The following is a 23515-nucleotide window of genomic DNA, read 5'->3' as shown; positions in this document are numbered from 1 at the left end:
TTTCAATATAGGATTTGGAATACTCAGGCAAGATGCTGGTTGAAGTTTGCTTTAAGTCAACAAGACTTACATCTCTAATTTTCATTACAGTGGTTTCACGTGAAACCTCCAAACTCCACATGCAATAAATCCTAGCATGAATCCAGACTGCTTACACAATCAGCTATGTTGGCCCTCGTTTATCTAAACCAAAATACAGGATGTTATTTTCTTGAAGTTAAGGGAAAAGCAAAGTGTTATTCTCTTATTATTTCTCAGTAAAACGCATTTGGTCTTCTGGTCCTGGGAAGGACCGTACATGGACCTCCAGTTACTATTTCACTGTCGTTTGTGAAGTTGACTATGAAGGGAGAGTTTCACATGTATGGCTGCTTTGGTGACGGGTTCCAGGCTGATGTAAAATGCTCATGCAAGAAACATACCTGCAGCCTTGTTCCCTGCAATAGCTCCTCCTAGCACCTCTCCTACACTCTTGTTCCCAACAGAACGTGTTTGTACAACTGTCCTTGGCCTTTAGAAATGACAGCTACACCCTGGAATCTAGAATTAACCAGGCTGAAAGGGAACGCAACCTGACAGAGGAAAACACTGAGAAGGAACTGGAAAACTTCAAAGCTTCCCTTACGGTAATTGTGGAACCTGGCGGGGGAATCCTTGGAGGAGGGACTGTCACCAAGGATTGTGCTGGGTATCCTGCTTTTCTCAGTCACCAAGTAGAGTCTCCTGAAATGAGAAATCAGGCCAAGGCCGAGCCAGCCAGTCTTCCTGAGTGCTGGAAGTAGCTGAGGCAGGGATTCCGAAGACCTGGTTACCTCAGAGCTGTGTACGGTCTCTGAGCCCTTGCGAGCTTCTCAGGACAAGGCTGGGTGACCTGGGATGGCAAAGGGAGCTCCTTGGCAACCAGAGACCTGGGTGTGATTCCCTGCTTTCAGGCCAGCCAGGTGGAGTGTGTCCACATTGGGCTTTTCCAATCCCCAGAAGAAGTTATAGCCCAGGCCCTGCAGAGGTCATTCCTCTCGGGCAGGATGGGGACCAGGGCTTACCCTGTGTGAGCCCAAGTCATGTCGTGGTATGTGAGGACCCTGAATGATATTCCTTCTCATTCCTTAGTCCTCTGCTTCACTCTGGCACCACAGTGAGCACCGGGAGACCTACCAGAAGCTGCTGGAGGACATCGCTGTCTTGCACCGCCTGGCTGCCCGCCTCTCCAGCCGAGCTGAGATGGTGGGGGCCGTCCGCCAGGTGAGCCTTGCCCTCGCCAGGTCCCAGCCCTGCTGACTGGCTCTGCTCCACCCACAGTGACCAGAGCAATGATGTAAGCAGCGACAACCACACGGACCACTTACTGATAGCTTCCTCTGCACATTATTGCGGGTTTTCCAGAGAATTTTTGGTGGACCGCTAAACCTTTGAGTGTTCCTTCGGAAAGCTTTCTGTGGACACATAAGTGTGGGAACTACTACACACTCCCTTCCTTTCTTGGAGAGTCCTAAAGCATAATGGCATAATCAAGCCTTTGAGAGTCTTATAGCGAAGAAGCTTCTTTAGGTTTATCTCTGTATTTCCCAAATGTATTGGATTGAAGAACCATCTCCCCCTTTTATTTTTCCTCATAAAACACCTATTTAATTCCCATGGAACTAGTATTTGGCAAAACATGCTTTATGAAAAACTGCTTTATTTCTTTGTATCCTCCTAGCAACCCTGTAAAGTAAATATCCTTATCCCCTGATGAAGACATGAAGTCTCAGAAAGGTAATAGCACCAGGCGTGGCAGACTGGGGTGCCGGCCCAGGGCTGGCTCTCAGCCGTGTGGAGGTCCTGAAGTACACAGAACACTGTCCTGATCCCGGATGGTGTCTGGGGATCAGATGGCCTAACGTCAATTCTGGGCTCCACCGGCGTTCACCGTGTGGCCTTGGGCCAGTTACTGAGCTCTCTGTGCTCCAGCTTCTCCAACCATAAAATGCGGGTGATGATAGTATCTGCTATGTAGGGGTGCTGTCATACTGGTAAAGCCCCTGGATGCTGTTATCACTGCTGCTATTGCCGTGGACTTGAGTCCTGTTGCATTGGTTTCATCAGCGGGGTGTTCCCGGGGCACAATCCCAGGCAGTTCCCATAGAACAAAAGGAAGACACGCCACTGGCTGTCCCACCCCTGGTTTTCTTCTGGGGAAAGGGCACTTGACTCAGCAGTAGCACCCAGGAAGCCACTCCAGCTGGGAGTAGCCACAAAGGGAGAGTTCAAAGGAAGTAGCTCAGGACATGGTCATGAGCGTGTCCCTCTGTGGCTAGGTAGGCCCTGGGCTAGGCTGTCTGAGTGATCCAAGGAGTACAAGCAGAGAGAAATCTTTCATTTTCTGTACAGCCCTCCCAAACATCTTTCTAGGCCACGCGTTGTTCACTCCAGTCTTCACCTTTCTCCAATGGCTTCCCCACCTCTAGCTTCTGAGTCTCAGTCCTCACCTTCTTTCGAATTCCACCAGACTTGTTCAAACATTTGTTCTCTCTTTCCTTGTTGCTCTTAACACCACCAGTCTCACTCCCGTCAGTCTAATCTCCACTGGTGGCCTAATTATGTCACTCCCTTCCTTTAAGACTGTCCATGGCTCCCCTTTGCAGAAAAAGTCCAAATTCCTTAGTCTAGCATTCAAGGTCCATCACAACCCAGCCCTAAGTACCTTTACTTCCTGTGAACAAATCCAACCCAACTGCTTATTGACTCCTACATAAGCAGGCTGACCTGTACTTTCCTGGTTTTCCAGACAGTCCTGGTATATGCCTATTGTCCCAGCATTATTCCTAATTGCTCCCTCTTTTCTCTCCAAATGATTCCTGTTTGGAGGATAAGTCCTTACCTAGATACCAGCCCTGTGGTTTCCTACCTCTGGACCCTCTTGGAACTCCTTGGCCTGAATGTTCTTTGTCCCTCCTGCCCATATCTTGTAAATTCCCAGATGCTGCCAACACCCTACAGCCACTTCACTGCAACTCCATGAAGCCTTCCTGACATTCTCTGCAAGCAGAGATGACTCTCTCCCACCTGCCATCCCCTGAGGCATTATAGCTGTGCTTGTTGTTGTTCCCCAAGTGCAAGTGCCTGAGACACCCCTCTCAGCTTATGTGGCTGGTCAACAAACTCCTAGAGGGCAGAGCCACATCTGATTGGTTCCTGTATCTTTTTTATTCTCCCAGCCCAGAGCCTTGCTCAGAGCAAACAAGTGCCAAGTCTTTCTTGCAGATGCCCATGTGCTCACACTCTCCTTCCCTGCAGGAAAAGCGCATGTCAAAAGCAACAGAGGTGATGATGCAGTATGTGGAGAACCTGAAGAGGACATATGAGAAAGACCACGCAGAGCTCATGGAATTTAAAAAACTTGCAAATCAGAATTCGAGCCGCAGCTGCGGAACCTCTGGTAAGAAACTAGGGTCCTGCCTTCATCTTGGCCCTGTAGTGTGGGTCCCTGATGGCTTTAGGATGGGATCACACCTCTGAGGTGTGATAAAAACATATGGTGAATGTTTAAATTAAAAAAACAATTTGCTACAGTAAAAGACACATTACTATTAATCCTCATCAAAATACACTTCCTTACTTCAAACACACTTATCCCATTGTTCTTGCCACTTTCTGAAGCAGTTCTGGAAGTCCTCTTTTGTGAATGTCTTTAGTTGCGCTGTCATGGCTGCCTTGATGTCCTGAATCGATTCAAAACATTTGCCTTTCATGGTCATTTTGACTTTGGGGAAGAGCCAGAAGTCGCACGGTGCCAGATCTGGTGAATAAGGTGGATGAGGACACACCATGATGTTTTTATTTGACAGAAATTGCCATACCAGAAGCGATGTGTGACACAGCGCCTTTCCAATGTGATAAAAAAAAATACAGTGAACGCTGCTGCCCAGTGCCATCCAATGGAAAGGCAGGGATCTTCAATATGGGAAGTGGCGCATTAAACCTGTAACAATGTGTGACAAGTTTCCATTTCTTCAATGTAGTCAGTCGGGTGTGAGCTATGGTTGAGAGAAGGTTTGTTTTAAAGTGCGCTGTAAATCATGGATCATGAACAACACATTAACATGAAATGGGCAAATGGTTTCATCCTCCATCATGACAATGTTCCATGTCACACATCACTTCTGGTACAACAGTTTCTGTCAACTAAAAACATTATGGTGTTACCTCACCCATCTTATTCACTGGATCTGGCAATGTGTGACTTCTGGCTCTTCCCCAAAGTCAAAATGATTTAGGACATCGAGGCAGCCACGACTGTGCAACTAAAGACACTCATGAAAGAGGACTTCCAGACTGTTTCAGAAAGTGGCAAGAAGGATGGGATAAGTATATTCGAAGTGAGGGGGAGTATTTTGAGGGGAATTAATGGTAATATGTCTTCTATTGTAATACATTTTTTTATTTAAACATTCACCATATATTTTGATCACACCTCATATCAGGGCAGCCCCAGGACCTATTTCAGGTTGAGCAAGGTTCATGGCCCCTCCCAGTGCTGCCCACAGGGGCCTCACAGCAGGTGCTCCAGTGAGCCTGAGGGCCTGGAACCAGTAAACACAAATGGTCCCAGAGAGACTCCTGACTCCTGACACAATTAACCAGAGCAGCTCACCACTAACATGAAGCCCACAGGCTGCAAGAGCTCTCTCTACTTTGTGAAACAACAGACCCCAGACCCTTTGTGTTTTGGGGGTCCCCTTTTAGGCAGTACATGTTAAGGAATTTGAACTTTATTTTGGAAAGCATCAGAGATCCAACCAAAGATTTTAGACAGGGAAAGGACATGATCATATATAGAGTTTAGAAAGTACATTACTGGGGCAAAGCCAGCACCAGGGAACCCCACAAAGCTACTATTACAACAGTCAAGGTGAGAGATGACGTCTGAGCAGCGGGGGTGGAGTGAGAGCCTGGCTAAAGAAGATAGGCAAGACAAATGTTTTAAAGAAAGACTCTTAAAAAAAATCTTATACAAATTGTTATCGGAGCACAAAGGAGGTGCCACCTGATTCTGCTTGAGGGAGTCAAGGAAAGTTTTACAGAGGGATGACATCCGGGCAGTGTTTTAAAGTAAAACTAGTTTTCCAGGCATAAGGGGGAAATACATCCCAGGTGGAGAAAACAGCACTTACAGAGGTGTGGGGTTGGGATGGGAAGAACACGAAACAGTTTGATGTGGTTGCAGTGTTGGGTTGTGATGATAACAGGTTGAAGGTGAGACTTGTTAGGCCAGGGCCACAGGCCAGCCTTCTGTCCTTGGGGCAGTGAGGCGTCACTAGTGAGTTCGTGTCACCTGACACGGTCAGACCATATTTTTAGAAGATTTGTCTGACTTCGGAGTGGGTAATGCATGAGGGGAGCGTAGCTGTTGAGGTAAGGAGAGATGAGTTGGGACGCACCTGCAGCAGCCCAACAGGAAGACTGTGCCGGGACCAGGATCTCTCCTTGGGAGCTGCCAATGTTTAGGCTCTGGCTGATGAGAGTGGGTGGTGTTAGCAGGAGAAAACAGACCTTTTAGCAACAGGAATCCCTGTGGAATGCAAACATCCGTGTTACCAAAAGCAGGAGGAGGAAAAGTACAGAAATTATAACAGATGGAGAAACCTTTATAAACAGGAGGTTACACAAGTTTCCTGGGGAATATCAATGATGCTTCCCAGAGTCTGAAGGCCGTGTACACATGTTCCAGACTGTCTGCTTTGGATCTTGGCAGCAAGTCTCCTGACCCACATGCATCTGGGACTCTGACAAATGGCTCTCTGTCAGTGTTGGAAGTTGGGGAAGTTGCCATCATAGAAATCCTAATACGTGGGCTCTCTCATTATTGTCCTGCAAGGTGCAATGTCCCCTGTGAACGACCTTAGCCAAGATTTATGGAATGAGCAGTGAATGAGTCTCATTCCTTGATTCAACAGATGTTTATTGAGCCCCTTTGGTGTGCCCCACATGATACTGGAATACAGAGGTAAGGGGCACAGAGTCCCTGACCCAAAGGAGCTCCCAACCTGTGGGGAGGGCAGGGCCGTGTAGCCAGTGCTGTGACAGAAGCAAGCAGACTTCCAAGGGGAGCACAGCTGAGTTCTACATTCAGTCTGGAAGAGGTGAAAAAATGAATATCATAAGAAGGGAGATGTAGCTGAATCTTGAATGGTGAAGATGTGGTTTTTAGACATTTGTTCCCACTCGAGTTTTTCCAAGCTATACCTCGGCTTGGGCTGGTGCAGAGGGGCCAGCACCCACCCAATAAGTGTGTCCATCAGATATTCCCTGACCATTCCCTAATAGTGTTTGTTTTTAAGCATTTACATAACTTCTGGCTATCTTTGTCTTTGCCTGAGACTCTGAAGACTACAGTGAAATAAAAATACCTCTGATTTCAAGAAAGGTGATACACACTTAAAAGGAAAAAAAAACACCTTTTTCTTTTTTTTTCTAAATATGAAACATACTGATTGTCTGCATTTTGTATTATTTCCTTAAGATAGATTTCTAGAAGTAAATACTAGGTCAGGAGAAAGACATAAGGCACTTAAAGCATATTATTTTCAAATAACTCATTGATAGTTCCATTTAACATGTTATCATAATGCTCAATTCATTGTGCCATTGACATTCTTGTCCATTCTTTTTAAAAATATCTTTGACTTTGATGGGTTAAAATTGTATCTCATCTCATTGTTTAATTTGTAGGTTTTGACCTTTCCAAATGTTCACTGGACAATTGTATTTCCACTTTTATACATTCTCTAATTATATCTTTTGTCCACTGGTAAGATTGGTATTTTATTAATTTGTATAAACTCTTCATATATATAGAATATTTTGTTTCTGCTATTTTGGCCAACTGGAAAACTTGAAACCTTTTGACTACAAATACTTTCTGCTGGATAAAATAAAGCAAACATTAGTCCAAAAGAACAGCTGAATCTACAAGAAAAGAAATTGAAGTACTCAAATACAAGAAAAGAAAAGAGAACTGAAACCAAGCTGACCCTGCATCCTCCTTGTGACAAGAGTCAGCCTCAGTTTTCTGGATGCTGGGCTTTTACACTCACATACCATCTGAGATGAGGCCTCAGACAACCATGGCATTGAGTTGATTCTGAGACTCCCATAGAAAGTTAAGACTTTTCCAAGGACTGCATCTTTAAACACAACTTGGACAAGGAAAAGACAAACAGCAGAGAAGCAAATGAAGGAAGTTTGTCTGTTCTACTTGGGCTCTAAGAGGAAAAAAAATTTTATTTTCCTTCCTCATAGGAAAAATGCATGTCTCAAAAGTACATGACAGAAGTGATGATGCAATATGCAGAGAATTTGAAAAGAAGATCACAATGCGAACTCTAGGAACACTGTCAGAAACAAACATAAAACCACTCTGGAGAGACACACCCTCTAAACAAAGCCTCACCGAAGATGAGTTCAGAGTATAGAATTATAAAATACACAAGAAATTAATCCACCATGAGCAAGAATCATCAAACACACCAAACACAACAGGATTATATCTAAAGGACCACAGATAATAAAACATCTGATAATTTTTAAAAACATATGTTTAAAATTATTAGAGACATAAAAGAATGAATCAAAAACATAAAAAATAATATAATTATAAAAAAAAAAACAATAAAAAAGAACTCCTAGAAATGAAGAATAGAGTCACGGAAATTAAATCAGCAGTGTAGGTGTGGTAGTTACTACAGTTGAGGCTATTCCTCATTATTCCCGATCTCCCCCTGGGCACACTTCTCCATCCCCTTGAAGTTAGGCAAGGCCATGTGACTTGGTGAATAAAATGTGAGCAAAAGGATATGTTTCACCTTTGTGCTGAGGCCTTTAAGAAACTATGTGATTTACCCTATGTTCTTTCACCCGAAATGACAATCATCACAGATCTAAAATAGTAGAAGCTCCATTAGCCTGAGTCACGAGTGAGAAAATGCAGAGAGGAGCCTGCTGCCAACCCAGAAGCAAAAGGACATGTAGCATAAGCAAGAAATAAATTTTGTTGTTATAAGCCATGAAGATTTTGGGGTTGTTTATTATGATAGCATAACCTAGCTGATTGGTACAACATTTAAATCAGGCTGGACACAGTTGAGGAAACAATTAGTTAACCAGAAGATAGATTTAAAGAAGTCACCCAAAATGAAGTTCAGAGGGATAAATTGATTAAAAGTACGAAAGAAATGCTATAAGATATGGAATATGGAGAATAGAATGAGAAAGTTCCAAATACATTTAATTGGGAGATTGGTCCATAAGGAGAGAATGGGGGAGAGAAAATATTCACAGGAATTTTCAGAATCTGGAAACCTAAAGAAAGACATGAATCATTGGATTCAGAAAGTACAGAGAATGCCAAGTAGGAGAAATAAAAACACATCAAAGAGAAATTGCAAAACAGCAAAGACAAAGTGAAGATCTTGAAAGTAACCAGAGAGAAGACAGATTATTTACAAAGGAATAACAGTGCTCAATAGCAATAATACCAGAAGTAAAATCTTCAAAGAGGTGAGAGAAAATTCTGCCAACCTAGAGAAAATATAACTAGCTAAATGATCATGCAAGATTGAGGGCTAGGTAAAGATATTTTGAGGCAACAACTGAGAGAGTTTATCTCTCGCAGACTCCTGCCAAGAGAACAACTAAAGGATGTACTTAGGGAAAAAATAAAACTGAGATCAAAAGAAAGTAGGATGCAAAAAAAGAATGGTGATCAAAGACATTTATAAACATGGTAAATCAAAATAAGCATTCACTGTATAAAACAACTAGTATCATAATGAATAATTTGGGACTACAAAAGCAAGGTGAAATAAAAATACTGAGATTGGTATAATTTAAGATTTGGGGTAATTATCATTATTTTAAGGTTTATCCTGGAAAAGAATAGAGATATTAATTAAATTTAAAGTCATGTAAAATGTTAAAAATTTAAGGGGCACACTAAAGATTGGAATTAAAATGTATGTATAACTTCCAAACCAATGTGGGTTAGAAAAAAAATCAATGAAGCACGGTAAATAGAAAATATAAATTAAGATGGTAGAAATATATCAACAATCACAAGAAATATAAACAGCTTAAACTTGTTAATAGAAAAATCTCAGATTAGATTAAGAAAAAATCATCTATGTGCTTTTCAAGAGACACACCTAAGATATATGGATATGAGGAATAAATAAGTATATAGCCTAGATGATATCGGTCAAACTGAATCAAACTGAATTGAGCTTTCAAAAACCTTTCTCTGCACATATTGATGTTTTCGGGTGGCAGCATTATCCAGGTGTGCCTAAACATTTTACAGAATTATATCATTTAATTATGTACTAAGGAGAAAGATATCCTGGAGTGTTGGTTTCCTTTGTTCTGAATAATTTTGTAGATAACATATTGAAACTACTCCTGTCAACAAGTTTCTATTCACTATTGACACTGCTCCTTCATTGCTTATTAATTTCCCTGACTGTACATCCCTTGAATGAGCAAGAAATGACCCAATAAGCCCTGGTATTGCTACAAGCAGTTTTCCTCAGAGATCCCCAAAGTTTAGAGGAAAATCCAAGATGTTACGCAGAGACTGTGCAGTGATGTCAGATGGAGATCAGAGGTCCAAGACTGGGGCTTCTCATAGAGCCCAGAGGACTTAGGATAAAGGTTCTGTTCAAAAAAGTCCCCACTAGGGGCCGGCCCGGTGGCTCAGGCGGTTAGAGCTCCATGCTCCTAACTCCGAAGGCTGCCGGTTCGATTCCCACATGGGCCAGTGGGCTCTCAACCACAAAGGTTGCCGGTTCAACTCAACTCCTAGAGTCCCACAAGGGATGGTGGGCTCCGCCCCCTGCAACTAAGGTTGAACACGACACCTTGAGCTGAGCTGCCTCCCGGATGGCTCAGTTGGTTGGAGTGCAGGCTCTCAACCACAAGGTTGCCAGTTCAATTCCTCGAGTCCTGCAAGGGATGGTGGGCTGTGCCCCCTGCAACTAGCAACTAGCAACGGCAACTGGACCTGGAGCTGAGCTGTGCCCTCCACAACTAAGACTGAAAGAACAACAACTTGAAGCTGAACAGCACCTGAGATTGAAAGGACAACAACTTGACTTGGAGAAAAGGCCTGGAAGTACACACTGTTCCCTAATAAAGTCTTGTTCCCCTTCCCCAATAAAATCTTAAAAACAAAAAAACAAACAAACAAAAAAAACAAACAGTTGAATCAAAAATTATTTTTAAAAAAAAGTCCCCACTATGCAGATAATTGTCTGAGAGAGTGAGGTGTCAAACTCAATGTCCCCAATACCTAGGCTTGTGGGCCACCCTTTGAGGGCCGATTCTGGCCCATAAATACATTGGCTTAGTTTCTGTTCCCTGTGGAGCCTACTCTGAAAACGTACCTGAGTTTTCTTCTCTGTTTCCTCCTGTTGCAGAAGATGGGGTTCCTCGGACAGCACGGTCCATGTCCCTCACGCTGGGAAAGGTATGCATGTTCAAGGAATACCAGGACTCCCAGAGGAAATACAGCAGAAGTTTCCACAGTCACCCAGGAGATCATTCATTCTGGATCCATGGGTGCCAGAGAACCTCTGGACAGAGTCTCTAACTCAGCTTCCTACACCTGCTAGTCACTCCCTCCACGCTTCTCTTGCTCATGGTTTTCCTGACTGTACCTTAAGTGAACATAAAATGATGCATATCTTGGTATTGCCATCATTTTCATACACTATACAGTGGAGGTCGTTTCTGCTCCATTTCTTCAGTATATAATAAGCTAAAAGAAATACATGTTGAGAAGTCACTCACCACTAACAGAAAGTTTGTGTCAACTTTGGCTATTCTCTCCACACCAACCCCCACCACCATCACTACCCCAAAGCCAAAATATGCTGTGAATGTTAGTTATTACCGCGTTAGGAGCAATTAGACATTTTCCAGGCCTTTCTGAACTGCAGGTACTGCTCCCTCCATGACAGTGGACCCAGTCCCTTTTCTTTCTACAGAACATGCCCCGCCGGAGGGTCAGCGTCGCTGTGGTTCCCAAGTTTAATGCCCTGAACCTGCCCAGCCAACCTCCAAGCTCATCACCCATCCCTTCCTTACCAGCCCTGGTGAGTATGATAATGCCTGTCTGCTGGCCCTATTTCACCTCTCCCTCAGGCTCACTAATATGGGGGTGACCTAGATCCGGGCAGGGTCAACAAGGTGAGGACATTCCCAGCACAGATTCTGAGCTATAGGTTAAAAAGCCCAATAGAAACCACGCTCCATGTCTGCCGGTGCCCTGAGAAGACTTGGTATCCTGGAGTAAGCTGGCATCTTAGAGAGTGTTCCTTACAAGTGGTATCTCTTTTCATGCTTAACAACAACTCTCCAAGGTGGGTATGATTTTTTCCCCATTCTGCTGAGTTGAGCTTTAAACCTTAGGCTCTCTGAATCCAGAGCTTGAATTCTTAGACCCAATGTTATCTAAACTCAATTTATTGCATCATTGTTTACAACAATGAAAAACTGGAAACTACCCAAATGTCCATTAATAAGAGATTGGTTAAATAAATTATGGACATGCCTATAAGGGGTTTCTAAGCAGCTGCTAAAAATAATGATTAAAATATAATTCTTTATTGACATGAAAAATATCCATAATTTATTATTAACAAAGCAATTAAAAACTATATACAAAAAAACCCAGTATATACAGTATAATCTGTTTTGTAGTTTTTTTTAAAAGTGCTATTCTATGTGTAGACATAGAAAATTCTGGAAGAATATATGTAAAACTATTAATAATGGTTATCATTGGACAATGGTAAAACCACAGGTGATTTTTATTTTCTTGATGCCCTTTTATGTTTCTATAAAGAGAATGTATTATTTATAATCAGAAAAAAAACCATTTTAATTTTTTTAAAACAAAGACAGTTCCTACATAACAAAATATTTTCCACATCCCAGGCCTTTGTGAATCTTGTTAATCCTACGTCAAACTTCTAATTCTTTCTCCAGGTGTTTCTCTATGCCCTGTCCATGACCAGCACTACTCTATAAGGAAATAATCTGGTTGTGTAAACAATAGGTGAAGTAAAGTCAAGTTCTATTATGCCAGTAGGTAGCAATAACTCTTCAACTTCTTTCACTTCTTCCTTCCTTGAGCGTGTCCATCCATGAAATCAACATAAACTCCCAAATCTCCCACTAAAACAAAGGAACCTGAACATTTTTTTTGTAAAAAGGAGCTTGAGGAGGAGGGCTAGTTAGTATGTTTTAAAGGACCTATCTCCCGTACTATATTAAATGTATAAATTTTCTAAAAGTATGTATTCCTTTAGACTAGGGGTTGGCAAACGGGCTATACATTAAAATCACGTGGGGTACTATTTAAATGTTCTCCACCCCAAGATTCTGGATTGGAACAGTATTTTAAAAAATCTCCCCCAAGTGATTCTAATGTGCAGCCAGAGTTGAGAACCGTTGTTTAAATCAAATCAAGTGCCACAAAACGACGTGGTAGTCCTAGGGAATTTATTATAAAGACATTTCTAATGGCTTGAGCTTTTAGTAATGACGGGCATCGCCTGAGAACTGTGCTTGGAGCTGTATCTCCAGGGCAGTGATGGGCTTGCATGAATCCATCCCAGGGGCCAGGGGGCCTGCATTTGGTCGGAGGCCCATAGGTACTTAGTCCAAGTCAGTAAACAGGAGACAGAAAAACGGATGGCTCCCCGCCACCATGGAGCCTCAAAATGTAAACTTTTCTTTGCTCAATGAAACTTGGAAGGGAAGGAAAAGTTACAAGATTCATGTGCCCCAAAGGGAAAGAACATGGAAGAAAGGAGGACAGAGAAGGCCTGAGGCATGGGCCAATGTCTGCTCCCAAGTGAAGATTAGAAAGCATGGAGAGTGAGGGAAGGGAAGGAGGAGAAGCCTCAGCAGCCCCTCCGCCCCCAGCATCATCAGAGACCCAGCAGCTCTGGCTTCTTCCTTCCTCGCTGATCCTCAATTCTCCTGTTTTCCATTCAGTCCGAATCACCCAACGGGAAAGGCAACCTACCTGTCGTCACCTCAGCACTGCCTGCACTTTTGGAAAAGTAAGTTTGTCAATTTTCCTCTTTGGGGAAATCTGGGGATCTCTGAGGAAAATTTCCTCAACTTACCTTTTCTCACATCCTCCCTCCCAAAATGCGATGAAAAGCAAATTTAGGTTCTCGAGGAAATGCATAGGACTCTGAGACCCACAAAGATTTCAGACCCAGTTTGCTAAATTCCAGGAAGATACTGTGACTGAGGCCAAGGGTACCATGATCTAAGAAGCCCAGAGAGATGGAAGCCTTCTCTGTTATTTGGGATTCTTTGGACTACAAATAGAGAAAAGCCCCCCACTTAAAGAGGTGGGGCTGCTCCATGTGTGGTACAGGCGGGCCCCAGCTCGGCCGCTCTACGATTTCCTTGCCTCTGCCCACTTTATGTGTTGACTTCATCAGCAGGCTTGTGGCAAATGGCTGCTAGTTCCAGGTATCGTCTCCAGACATGACAATATCTAGAGGAAAAGGGACCATCTCTTCAGGAATCCTTCTTTAGTCTTCCCTGTTATGTTGTTGGCAAATTTGGAACATGATCCTTTTCTAAACCAATCACAGGCTTTGGGAATTGAATAGCCATAATAGTCTTAAACTATCTCCTGGAGATGGAAAGAGAGGGTCAGCTTCCCATGTAGCAAAACGGCTCCATAAAGAGCAAATTCCTAAACAAAATCACATTGCTATTAGGAATTAGGAAGGAGATGAAAATTGCATGGTCAACCAACAGTGTCTGTTACGCCTAACTTTTCTAGGCATCTATGTAATTTGTAGGTTTTTCATCCTTAGCCAGAGCAAGGCAGACTACTTCTACATGCTCTTAGGGGTTTATAACTTGCTTTTCAAATTCTTTCATTTGCTTGCTGGAAAACATCTGGATCACAGCTGCCATGTCTCAGAACTTTCCCCTTGTGTCTTTCCTCACTTTGTAGAACATACACCTCTATTCTTCCTTCTTCCTTGCCTTGAGACAGCTTTAGTTCTTTATTTTCCATTGCTGCTAGAATAGTTTTGCTTGACCTGGAAAGAAATGTCTGCGTTGGGCCCCTTTTTAGTGAAGACAAGCTCCCAAGCTCTCCATCCCCAGACTTAGCCTGTTTTCCTCACCTCTCCGTATATCAGCCACCAACCTGTCCCTCAGTGACTCACCCCACATTAGTCTTGAACTTTGCCCAGCATTTCCTCTCTTTGCCACCTCACCCCACATAAGCTTATAGGTCCTTCATGTCATGTAGGGTGTTTTTGTTTGCTTCTTTGTTTCCTTGTTTTCCTGATCACTACAAGGAAATTGTAAAGGGATGACAAACTAACAACCACACGGAAGTAACCAAGGTTACAAAAATCTTACCAAATCCCTAGTTCGTGGTCTCTGAATCTCTCCAGAAATGGTGACTTATGCCCTGAACGAGAAGCGCACTAAAATTCTCCCTTCCAATCCTGCCTTTGGGTGCAACAACCCCTTCTCCAGGAGGGCCCCCAACAAGGCCTTGTTCCTAACTCTCAACCAAAGAGCCAGTAAAGGCAAAAAATTTATGTCTCCACGCTCCTCCACAGACTAATCATGATGGGGCAGGGCCTGAATGCTCTAGAACTAATGTTCAGGCCAGCTGAGAGTTTCTATCTGAGGTAGTGGGGATCATCAAGAACCTGAGCTATCCCTGGTAGGAGAAAGTGAGGTGCAAAATTGAGGACAGCAGGCAGCAGCACTGAATCAGAAGTAGCAACAAATGAGCATCAATGGTGACATCACCATTCTGAGGGTTCAGAACCAGGAAAGGTACAGACAGAGTGAAGATCGAGGCAACTCAAGAAAGAAGCGCCAAGAAGCTATCTGCAGCTCACTCTTATAGGCTACCCAGAGCGACCACCATCACAGCAAGCATGCTGAGGCTGACTCTCCTGTTGGGAATACACCCAGCCTATAAAGATGGCTGCACAAAGGGGAGGGAGTATTCAGAGGAGGAGGGGTCAGGACTAACAGTAGCTTCCCCCTCTGCATTTCTAAAATATGCTAAGTGGTTTTCATCTGAATTCGTGAAACTGGAAACATTTAACAGATTGCTAAGAGGCTTAACAATAAGACAACAATGAATTCATACCTTCCATTCTAACACAGATAGAGTCGATTCTAGCTACCTTCTCCATAGTGTTACAGAGAAAGAATGCATTATAAGTTAATATACATTACTTTCTAGATTGTTGTATTCAGCTTGATGTTAAAATGATTTCACATTTCCCTAAGCATACAGTGACAACACAGGAAGGGAATTGGCTAAGCAGGTGAAAGATGGTGAAAAGATCAAACTGCCTGTGACTCGTGCTCAAGCAAATACCTGATTGCTGATTGCACTGCCCAATGTGACTTCAGAGAATTCTGCCTTATTCTTGTAGGTCACTTCATAGTAAACTACTCTTTACTCAGCAAGGGTCTAGGAACCTATAGACTTAGAGAAAAATACAGAGAGTGATACAGTATCCTCCCTTGGGATACGTCCAAGACTCCCAGTGGAGGCCTGAAACCATGGATAGTACTGAAACCTATATATACTATATTTTTTTCATATATATATATGATGAAGTTTAATTTATAAATTAGGCACTGAAAGAGGTTAACAACAACTAAAAATAAAAAAGAACAATTATAACAATTAACTGTAATAAAAATTATGTGCATGTGGTCTCTCTCTCAAAATATCTCACTGTACTGTACTCACCTCTTCACTTAAAGGAAGCACTTTTCCACTTCTCTTTGACATGTCTGAATTGCCAGCATCACTACTTTTGCACTGTGGGGCCATTATTAGGTAAAATAAGGATTACTTGAACACAAGCACTGTGATATGGTGACAGTCGACCTCCTAAGGGACTGGCAGCGATATACAGTGTGGCTAGGATGGACAAAGGGATGATTCACATCCTAGGCAGGATGGAGCAGGACGACATGAGATTTCATCATCCTACTCTGAACAGCACACAATTTAAAATTTATGAGTTGTTTATTTCTGGAATTTTCCTTGTAATATTTTTGGACTGCAGCTGACTGCAGGTAAACTAAACCACAGAAAGTGAAACCATGGATAAGTGGGGACTACTATATTTAAAGTGTCTTAAATATTAAAACAGACAAAGCTTCCACAAGTAGGAAGCTTTTTCCACTATTTATTCATTGTCTTTCATTCGTTTGACCTTTAATCACCAAGGGCCAGGCAACTAGAATTCACTCAAGGACCTCACGGTCTAATGGGAAAGACAGATGGGAAACAAGCCATTATAATACAGTATGACGGATGATATTATAAGGAAATACAGGTTGCTAAGGGAACAACACACAATAAAATGAGCGCCTTAACACCGATTTTGTATTGTGGGGGAGAGGAGACTCAGAAAATGTTTCCTCTAGGAATTTATTAATACTTTTGAAGTGAAACCTAAAAGTTATACAGTTAACGAGGTGAACTAGAGGTTAACAACATTCCAGGCTCTGAGGTGAGAAAGCATGGAGTAGTCAAGGAATAATAATGATGATGATAACAATAATTACTCTTATTATTTACTGCATGCTTACTTTACGCCAAGTGCTGTTCTAATTGCTTTACATTAATGACCTAATTGAACACTTAGAATAATCCCCTGAGATAGGGATAGTATTAATAGCCCTATTTTATAGATGAGGAAACTGACACTCAGAGAAATCCTCACTTCCTGAGGTTCCACAGCTAATAGATAGCAGAATACGTGCCCTTAACCTCTTAATAGGCCCTCCAACTAGAAGAACAGAATGAAGTTCAGTATGACTGGAGAGAAGAGGGTGGATTTAACAGCTATTTTTGAAAGCGTTCTTGTGAGCTACTGTGAAAGAACCTGGCTGGCTGTTGAGTAGAGGGGGCAGAGGGTGGAAGCAGAGGACATATGTGGAACCATTCACTGGGGGATCAGCAAAGCCACGATATGGATGACATACAGGGCTGGTTTCATAACAGGCACCATGATGCTGATAAATCACAGAACAATTTTAACTATAATCTCTAAAATCGCCATTTTTCCTACACTTCTGAAGCAACCAGGGTAAGCTGCTTCAAGGTTTCACATGACATCAAATACGCGCAGTAAGCAACTCCCCTTTCCTGAGAGTAATTCTGGATGAATTAGCCTTCAGTCAGCTAGTAGTGGACCTGAGAACTCTGCTGCTGGGTGACAGGGAGGAGGGAAGTTCTTCCAGCTCAGGTCCACTGGGCTGGGCCTGTCTGAGGGAGCTGTGGCAGTCAGGGTGGCTTAGAGACATAGCTGAGCCCAAGAAGGTAAGATCTGTCCATTGGAAAGGAGACTCTAATATACCGGCTGGTCAAGCAACACATTTTGACTAAACAGCCCTCAAATTACTGAGACCTAAGCATAAGTGACAAACACTGTTGACCCGGTGGACATGAGAGAACAATGGGTCTGAGTTTAATGAGTTATCTTAGAAAGCACACAAGATTTTAGTCTGGGAATAGATGCCAAGATCCTTGAGCGTTTGGCCCAGAAATCCCTAGGGTGGGCACAGGCTGTGCCCAGCTCCAAGTTTACAGCCATGAATAGAGATTCCTTCAGTCCAACCCAAACACTGCGTTCTCAGGAAATAGACATTTACAGAGAGGCCCTACCCATTTTACAAGATTAATAGGCAGGGACTGGATGAGCCATCGTGAAGTCAATGTAACTCAACAACACTTAAAGGCACTTACTGTGCCAGCACCATTCTAACTCACACCGCCCTCCTCCCCGCGATCACAGTCACGTGGAGGGATGGGCATGTATAAAACACAAAAATGCCCTATCTCCAAGTTATGCTGCAACAGAGGTGCTGTGAGGAGGGAGAGATCAAATTCAACCAGAGGGTGTAGGAGAGAGGTACACACTGGCAAAGATTCCACAGAGGAGAAGGCATTGAGCTGAGGTTTCACAACAAGGCACAGGAAAAACTTCCAGGTAGTTGAAGAAAATATTTCAGGAACTGAAATCAGTCTAGATCTCAGTCTAGAGTTCAGGAGATAACAGCAAACATTTTACATATTGTGTATTTCCCCTATTTCCCATCCTATCCCAGTATTAAACCAAAGGTTCTCCTAACCCATCTCATGTTAAACAGTTTTCAACTACAAGTTTGTGTGTGTGTGTGTGTGTATGTATGTATATACTTACAAGAAGCGGAGTACAGCATCAGGAATAGAGATAGTGGAAATGTAATGACTCTGTGCAATGTCAGAGGGATAGTGGATGGGGGGAGGAGGGTTCACACAGTGTGAGGGATATAAATGATAAACATCTAAGTATTACTTTGTCTTGTGTACCTGAAACTAATAAATAAATAAAAAGGTAAAAAAAAAAAAAAAAAAAAAAAAAAAAAAAGATTCCCTGGAACCCCACACACTGCTCAGAGCCCCAGGAAAAGACTTCTGTTGAAAGGGAGGGCTTAAGGAGGTGTGGAAATTGTATTTTGACACGAATAGAAGACCAAGGTGAAAGTCCCAACCAGGCCCACCAACCACCAATAATGTGAACTTAAGCAAGTCACTTAATCAACCTGAACTTGAGTTTCTCATCTTTCAAATGGGGTAATAAATACCCCACGTGGTGGCAGATACTGTAGTGCAGTCAAGAGCATGGGCAGGTGTCAGACTGAACAGGGTCAAATCGGAGCTCGACCAAGCACTGCTTGTGTAATCTTGGGCTCATTATTTAACTGCTCTGAGCCTTGGTCTCCTTGCCTGTCAAATTGAGAACAACAGTGTTACCTATCTTATTGGGTCATTCAGGTGGTCTTAAGTGAGATATTAGCACAGAAACTGATACAGGGGATGTTAGCTCTTATCATTGGGAAGGTCAAGTGAGAGAATGCATGTGAAAGCATGTTAAGAACTAAAGCCCCACAGGTGAGTTAAGTTGAACACAGTGATCAACTCAACCTGGGAGAGCTAGACAGACGATGCACATGTGAAAAGGTTGTTGAAATGGCTTCCTGGCTCTACAAGGGAAAAGTTTAGTCTCTACAGAGCAGCAACCTGAGGACAGTGAAAGTTTTGTTTACCGTCACTTGGTCAGCAAAACTCGAAGGTGCCTAAGTGTGTAATGGCACACAATACATGTGCACTTGAGAAATGTATTGAAGCACTTTTATGTCAATTTTACCATACTTTAAAGCAGGGGTGTCCAACCTGCGGCCCGTGGGCCAACTGCGGCCCGCAATCCATTGTTAATTGGCTCGCAGCAAATTCCAAAAATATATTTAGTTTACTTATATAAACCAGGTGAGGCAATACGTACTTCACCTCGAGTGAGTGGCCCGGCTTTTGGTGTATTTTACCGCATATGGCCCTTGGTAAAAAACGTTGAAAAAAGTTTGGACACCCCTGCTTTAAAGTCACATTTAGGGTTCCTCCAATTCTGAAGTGTCAGAGTAATTTATATCAAGTTCTCTCTTGAAGCTATAAATAATCACCTGGTAATTTATCAGTTAGGATTTTTTTTATGGATCAGCTTTGGAAGAACCTCAGATGGCTCCTAAAATTTACAATAAGTTTACTACATAACTAATAATAATAATAATAATAAGTAATATCATTTGTTGAGTACCATATTGCAGAAACTTTACTTATATTTCTTCATTAATTCTTATACTACCACTCTCAGGTACATATTATCCTGATTTGACAGTTGAGGAATCTCAAGTTTAGGAAAGTGAAATAATTTGCATGTGTTGGAGTTGGGGTTTGAACCCTTGTTTGCCTCAAGTAGTTTATCTTCCTCTGCACTATGCTGCCCTCCCTCAGACATGTTTATCATTAACTCCTAAGGTTGACAGCTGTAGATAAAAGAAATTTAAAGTCTGTTATTTTATTTCATAGAAATGTTTTATTTCTACTATATAAATACATTTAATAAAATAATTACTTTCCTTGTCCTTGGCTGTAGCTATGTTTTTCTGCTCTTGTTCCAGTCGTTTGCACAAATAGGAAACTGCACATTAGGCAAAGGTCACATGGAAGGGAGTGGATAATGTAATTTGCAAAAGGAGAAATGTTATGAATAGCTGATATTTTTAGAGTGTTATTTTCCTTGTTCACAATGGGTTTTGGTTTCCAGACTAATGAAATGTAAATTTTACAAGATCTGAGGAAAACTAAGAAGATGAGAAACTGATGCCAAGAATGAGGAGAATATATAAGCCTCTCTCATAAAGCCTGTGAGCTTTCAGAGCCCTGGCTGAAAAGCTCTGCTCACTGTTCTGCCTTGTTTGAGGACTCCTCTTGACCTGACTTCTGTTAATCTGGATTCTGGATACTGGGAGGGCAGCAGGATATATAGGGAAGGCACGGCCATCTGGATACTTCCTTTAAACTTGTGATCCCATACTTCAAATGGGCTCCCAGGACTGCCCTGCCATCCTACCATGATTCTCTAACATGTTGTTTCCCCCTCTCACGTGACTCTTTTATGCCTTCTCCTCTCTCCTCTAGCCTTCCTAGGCCTCTCTACCTCTCACTCTCAGTTGATGACCTTGTCTTCCATTTTATAGAAGAAATTTAAGCTATCAGATAGGAGCTCTCTCGTCTTCCTTCACCAGCTCCCCAACCTACAACTACCATCCTCATCTCCTTCCTCCCTTTGTTATAACCAAGAAGTTTCTCAGTCATTCTAAGGTCTGTCTCTACTTCCCTTTCCAAAGAATTTGTTCCTTTCTCTCATCCCCTCTACTGGATCATTTCTATCCACATTCAAATGGGCTTTCATCCCATGACCCACTTCTTCAGCTATGCATTCTCCCAACACACTCTTCTACTCTCCTTCCTAGTCAAATTACTGTGTTTATGCCTTCCCCTTGCTCACCTCCCATTCTTTACCAAGTCCGTTCCAGTCTGTCTTTGGCTCTCACCCTTCATCAACGCTCCTCTTGACCGTCATAGTATCAAATCTAATAGTCACTTTGTGTTCATCTGACTTGGATTCTTAGAAGTGTGTGTATGACACACTTAACTCTCCCTCCTCAACGTGCTCTCCTCCCTTGGCTCCCAGGACTCCATGTTCTCCTGGTTTTTCTCCTGCCTCTCTGTCTGCTCCTCCTTCTCCACCTGAGCTAAGGGTAGAGATGTCCATGGCTTGATCCTGGGTCCTCTTCTCAGCTTTCGTCATACTAACTCCCTAGGCAAACTTATCCCTTCCCCCTCATTTTAAATATCGTCTATATTCCGATGTTGTCAAATTAATTTCTCCATCCTAGCACTCTTCTCCAACTATCTACTTGATATTTCCACTTAGATACCTCACAGGCACTGAAAATTTATTTTGTCCAAAAGTTAACTCCTGCCTCACTCCCTCTTTTCAGTACCTCGAATATCTCCATGTCTTTTGTGTCTCAGGGTCTTCATATATCCTGCATCCTCTACCCAGCCTCACTTCTGTTTGCTGACTTCTCATCTTTTAAGGCTGTGCTTCAGTTACACCACCTCCGGCCTTTTCTGACCACTCTATCTAAGCAGATTCTGTCCTTGTTATGTTCTATCACTGAACAGAGTTTGTTTCTTTCATAAAAGTTATCACAATTTGTAATGAATTACATATTTTTTCTTTCCTTTTATTGGGCTTTCCCACCTGCTAAGTTCCATGTTGGCAAAGATCATTTATTTTGTGATGTATCCCCAGCACATTATAAGGTGCCTGTGAATTAGTCAGTACTTGGTAGATATTTACATGAATGAAGCAAAAGAAGGACACAGGAATGGAATTACCCCAAACATTTTGGTCTGCTTCCATCTTCCTCATCTTGGCATGTGGAGCTCCCAATAGCTGTCTATCTACCCACAGTATCTCCTGGAATAAGAATAAAGGTGGATTTGGGAACACGAGGAAAAGGGGGAACTGGCGCAGTATTTGATGTTTGGGTTCTAGAGAGCATTCACAGAATAGGAGTTTATAAAAATCTTGTCTCAAGGTAGAAGGGTTGAAATGAATTCAATCCAATGAGTTTCCTTACTTCTGATCAGGAATCAGGCCAAAGACATGGTTTGGTTTTCAGATGCCCAATCTGTCCCTGAAAGGACGCCCTGTACTTCCCTCTTCTCACTAGTGGAAAAACAAATGGGGACCCAGATTGTGAAGCCTCTGTTCCCATGCCGACTCCGAGCCTGGAGGAGATTAGCAAGGAAACCAAGGCCAGGATGCAGGAAGAAGCGTACAACAAGGGGTAAGTCAGACTTCAGCTGCCCTTAGGTCACCTGGCAGGTCTCCGAAGATACCTTCCCATGGGCCTTTCCAATCTCTTAGAGCATTGAGGGAAGCCACTAGTAGCCCCAGGACCTCCTTGCTTCAGTAAGGAACTACATAGGAAAGAACAGTACTGTTCCACAGGAAGGACCGGAGGAAGCAGGGCAAGAGGGTGTGGTCAGACAATATCTACATTGCTTTCTTTTTTAGACAGAAAGCCACCAGAGCGTCACTGCCCAAAATGGTCTGGAAATCAAGGGCCCTGGGTGGGTGCCTCTTGGTAATGCCTGAGGCTTCCTGCACAGCCAGAGCAGTCACGTTGCTGCCAAAAATGCCTCGGGTCAGCTGCTACTCCACTTCCTAGAACTGCCCCAGCCATCCCTTCTTCCAATAAGCTGGAGTCTCCTCAAATTCCAGCTGTCCCTTCTCTAATTGAGCTTCAATAGCACCTCTGACTGGTCAGTCACTGATGCAACAGAGTACTGAGCAGAGCCCAAGCCCAGCCAGGTAGAGAATTAGAGAATTACCTCTAACCAGGCATCACGTCCTGAGTTCTTTCCCCATGGCTCCTAGGGAGACACTGCTTCCCACTGATGTGAAACCTGTCGGCTTTGGTGGGGCAGCCACGTACACCATGGTGGGGTTGCCCCAGCCAAACTGTGCTACGCTTAAACTCTCCACTGTAGGACAAGCAGAAATTGTATGTTCAGGGTAATATTGATCCTGAGAGGAGGAAATCAGAAGGATTTATTTTGGAAAGCCTATCTTTTCACACACAGCTGTGCGCTGTACTCACAGAGTTAATGCCTCCATTGGCTTTGTAAGCATTTACTCACTACCTCTCTAGGACAAGCTGTGTGCCTGTCCCTTCCATAACACTTTCCAACAAGCCTGTGTGATGGCTGTCACCTTCCCTAGATCAAGCCTGGCACGTCCTCAAAAAATTCCAACACCCTGGGAGATGGGTACCACCCTCTCCATTTTACGGGTGAAGAGCTGAAGTGCCAAGGTTACTACACAGAAAGCAAATGCAATCTTCACCCTGCTGAACGTTTCATAGGACAAGAACCCAGTCGGGAGACTGCATCCACGTTTTTCCCTGTCCGTTTTGTCACACGTTCATAAACAGGAAGGATGACTGAGGAGTGAGGGGAAATTGTACTGACATGAGCCACCTTGGG

At 42.9% G+C, this 23515-nt stretch overlaps 1 protein-coding gene and 1 long non-coding RNA gene across 13 annotated transcripts in view; one reads left to right on the top strand and one right to left on the bottom strand.

Moving 5' to 3' along the window:
• IRAG1 (inositol 1,4,5-triphosphate receptor associated 1) overlaps positions 1-23515 on the top strand; it is a 108999-nt gene that overhangs the window by 76909 nt on the left and 8575 nt on the right. For 11 of the 12 annotated variants that reach the window (XM_074335980.2, XM_074335978.2, XM_074335987.2 and 8 more), the window contains 7 exons: positions 486-626; positions 1111-1242; positions 3277-3418; positions 10452-10501; positions 11022-11129; positions 13039-13106; positions 22198-22314. In XM_074335980.2, the coding sequence (XP_074192081.2) occupies positions 486-626; positions 1111-1242; positions 3277-3418; positions 10452-10501; positions 11022-11129; positions 13039-13106; positions 22198-22314 (758 nt within the window). Of the gene's footprint in view, positions 1-485; positions 627-1110; positions 1243-3276; positions 3419-10451; positions 10502-11021; positions 11130-13038; positions 13107-22146; positions 22315-23515 lie in introns of those variants that run through there. The other variant, XM_019729150.3, reaches the window with a different exon arrangement.
• LOC141572234 (uncharacterized) overlaps positions 4756-23515 on the bottom strand; it is a 78858-nt gene continuing 60098 nt past the window's right edge. Inside the window, exon 3 of the long non-coding RNA XR_012497510.2 lies at positions 4756-5551. This is a non-coding gene — a long non-coding RNA (uncharacterized LOC141572234). The remainder of the gene's footprint in view (positions 5552-23515) is intronic.

The sequence above is a fragment of the Rhinolophus sinicus genome, chromosome 14, assembly GCF_057876585.1.
Source record: "Rhinolophus sinicus isolate RSI-liver-muscle chromosome 14, RSI-T2T, whole genome shotgun sequence".
In the NCBI taxonomy this organism is placed as follows: Eukaryota; Metazoa; Chordata; class Mammalia; order Chiroptera; family Rhinolophidae; genus Rhinolophus; species Rhinolophus sinicus.
The sequence above is the reverse complement of the archived record's forward strand: the minus strand, read 5'-3'. Positions and strand labels throughout refer to the sequence as shown.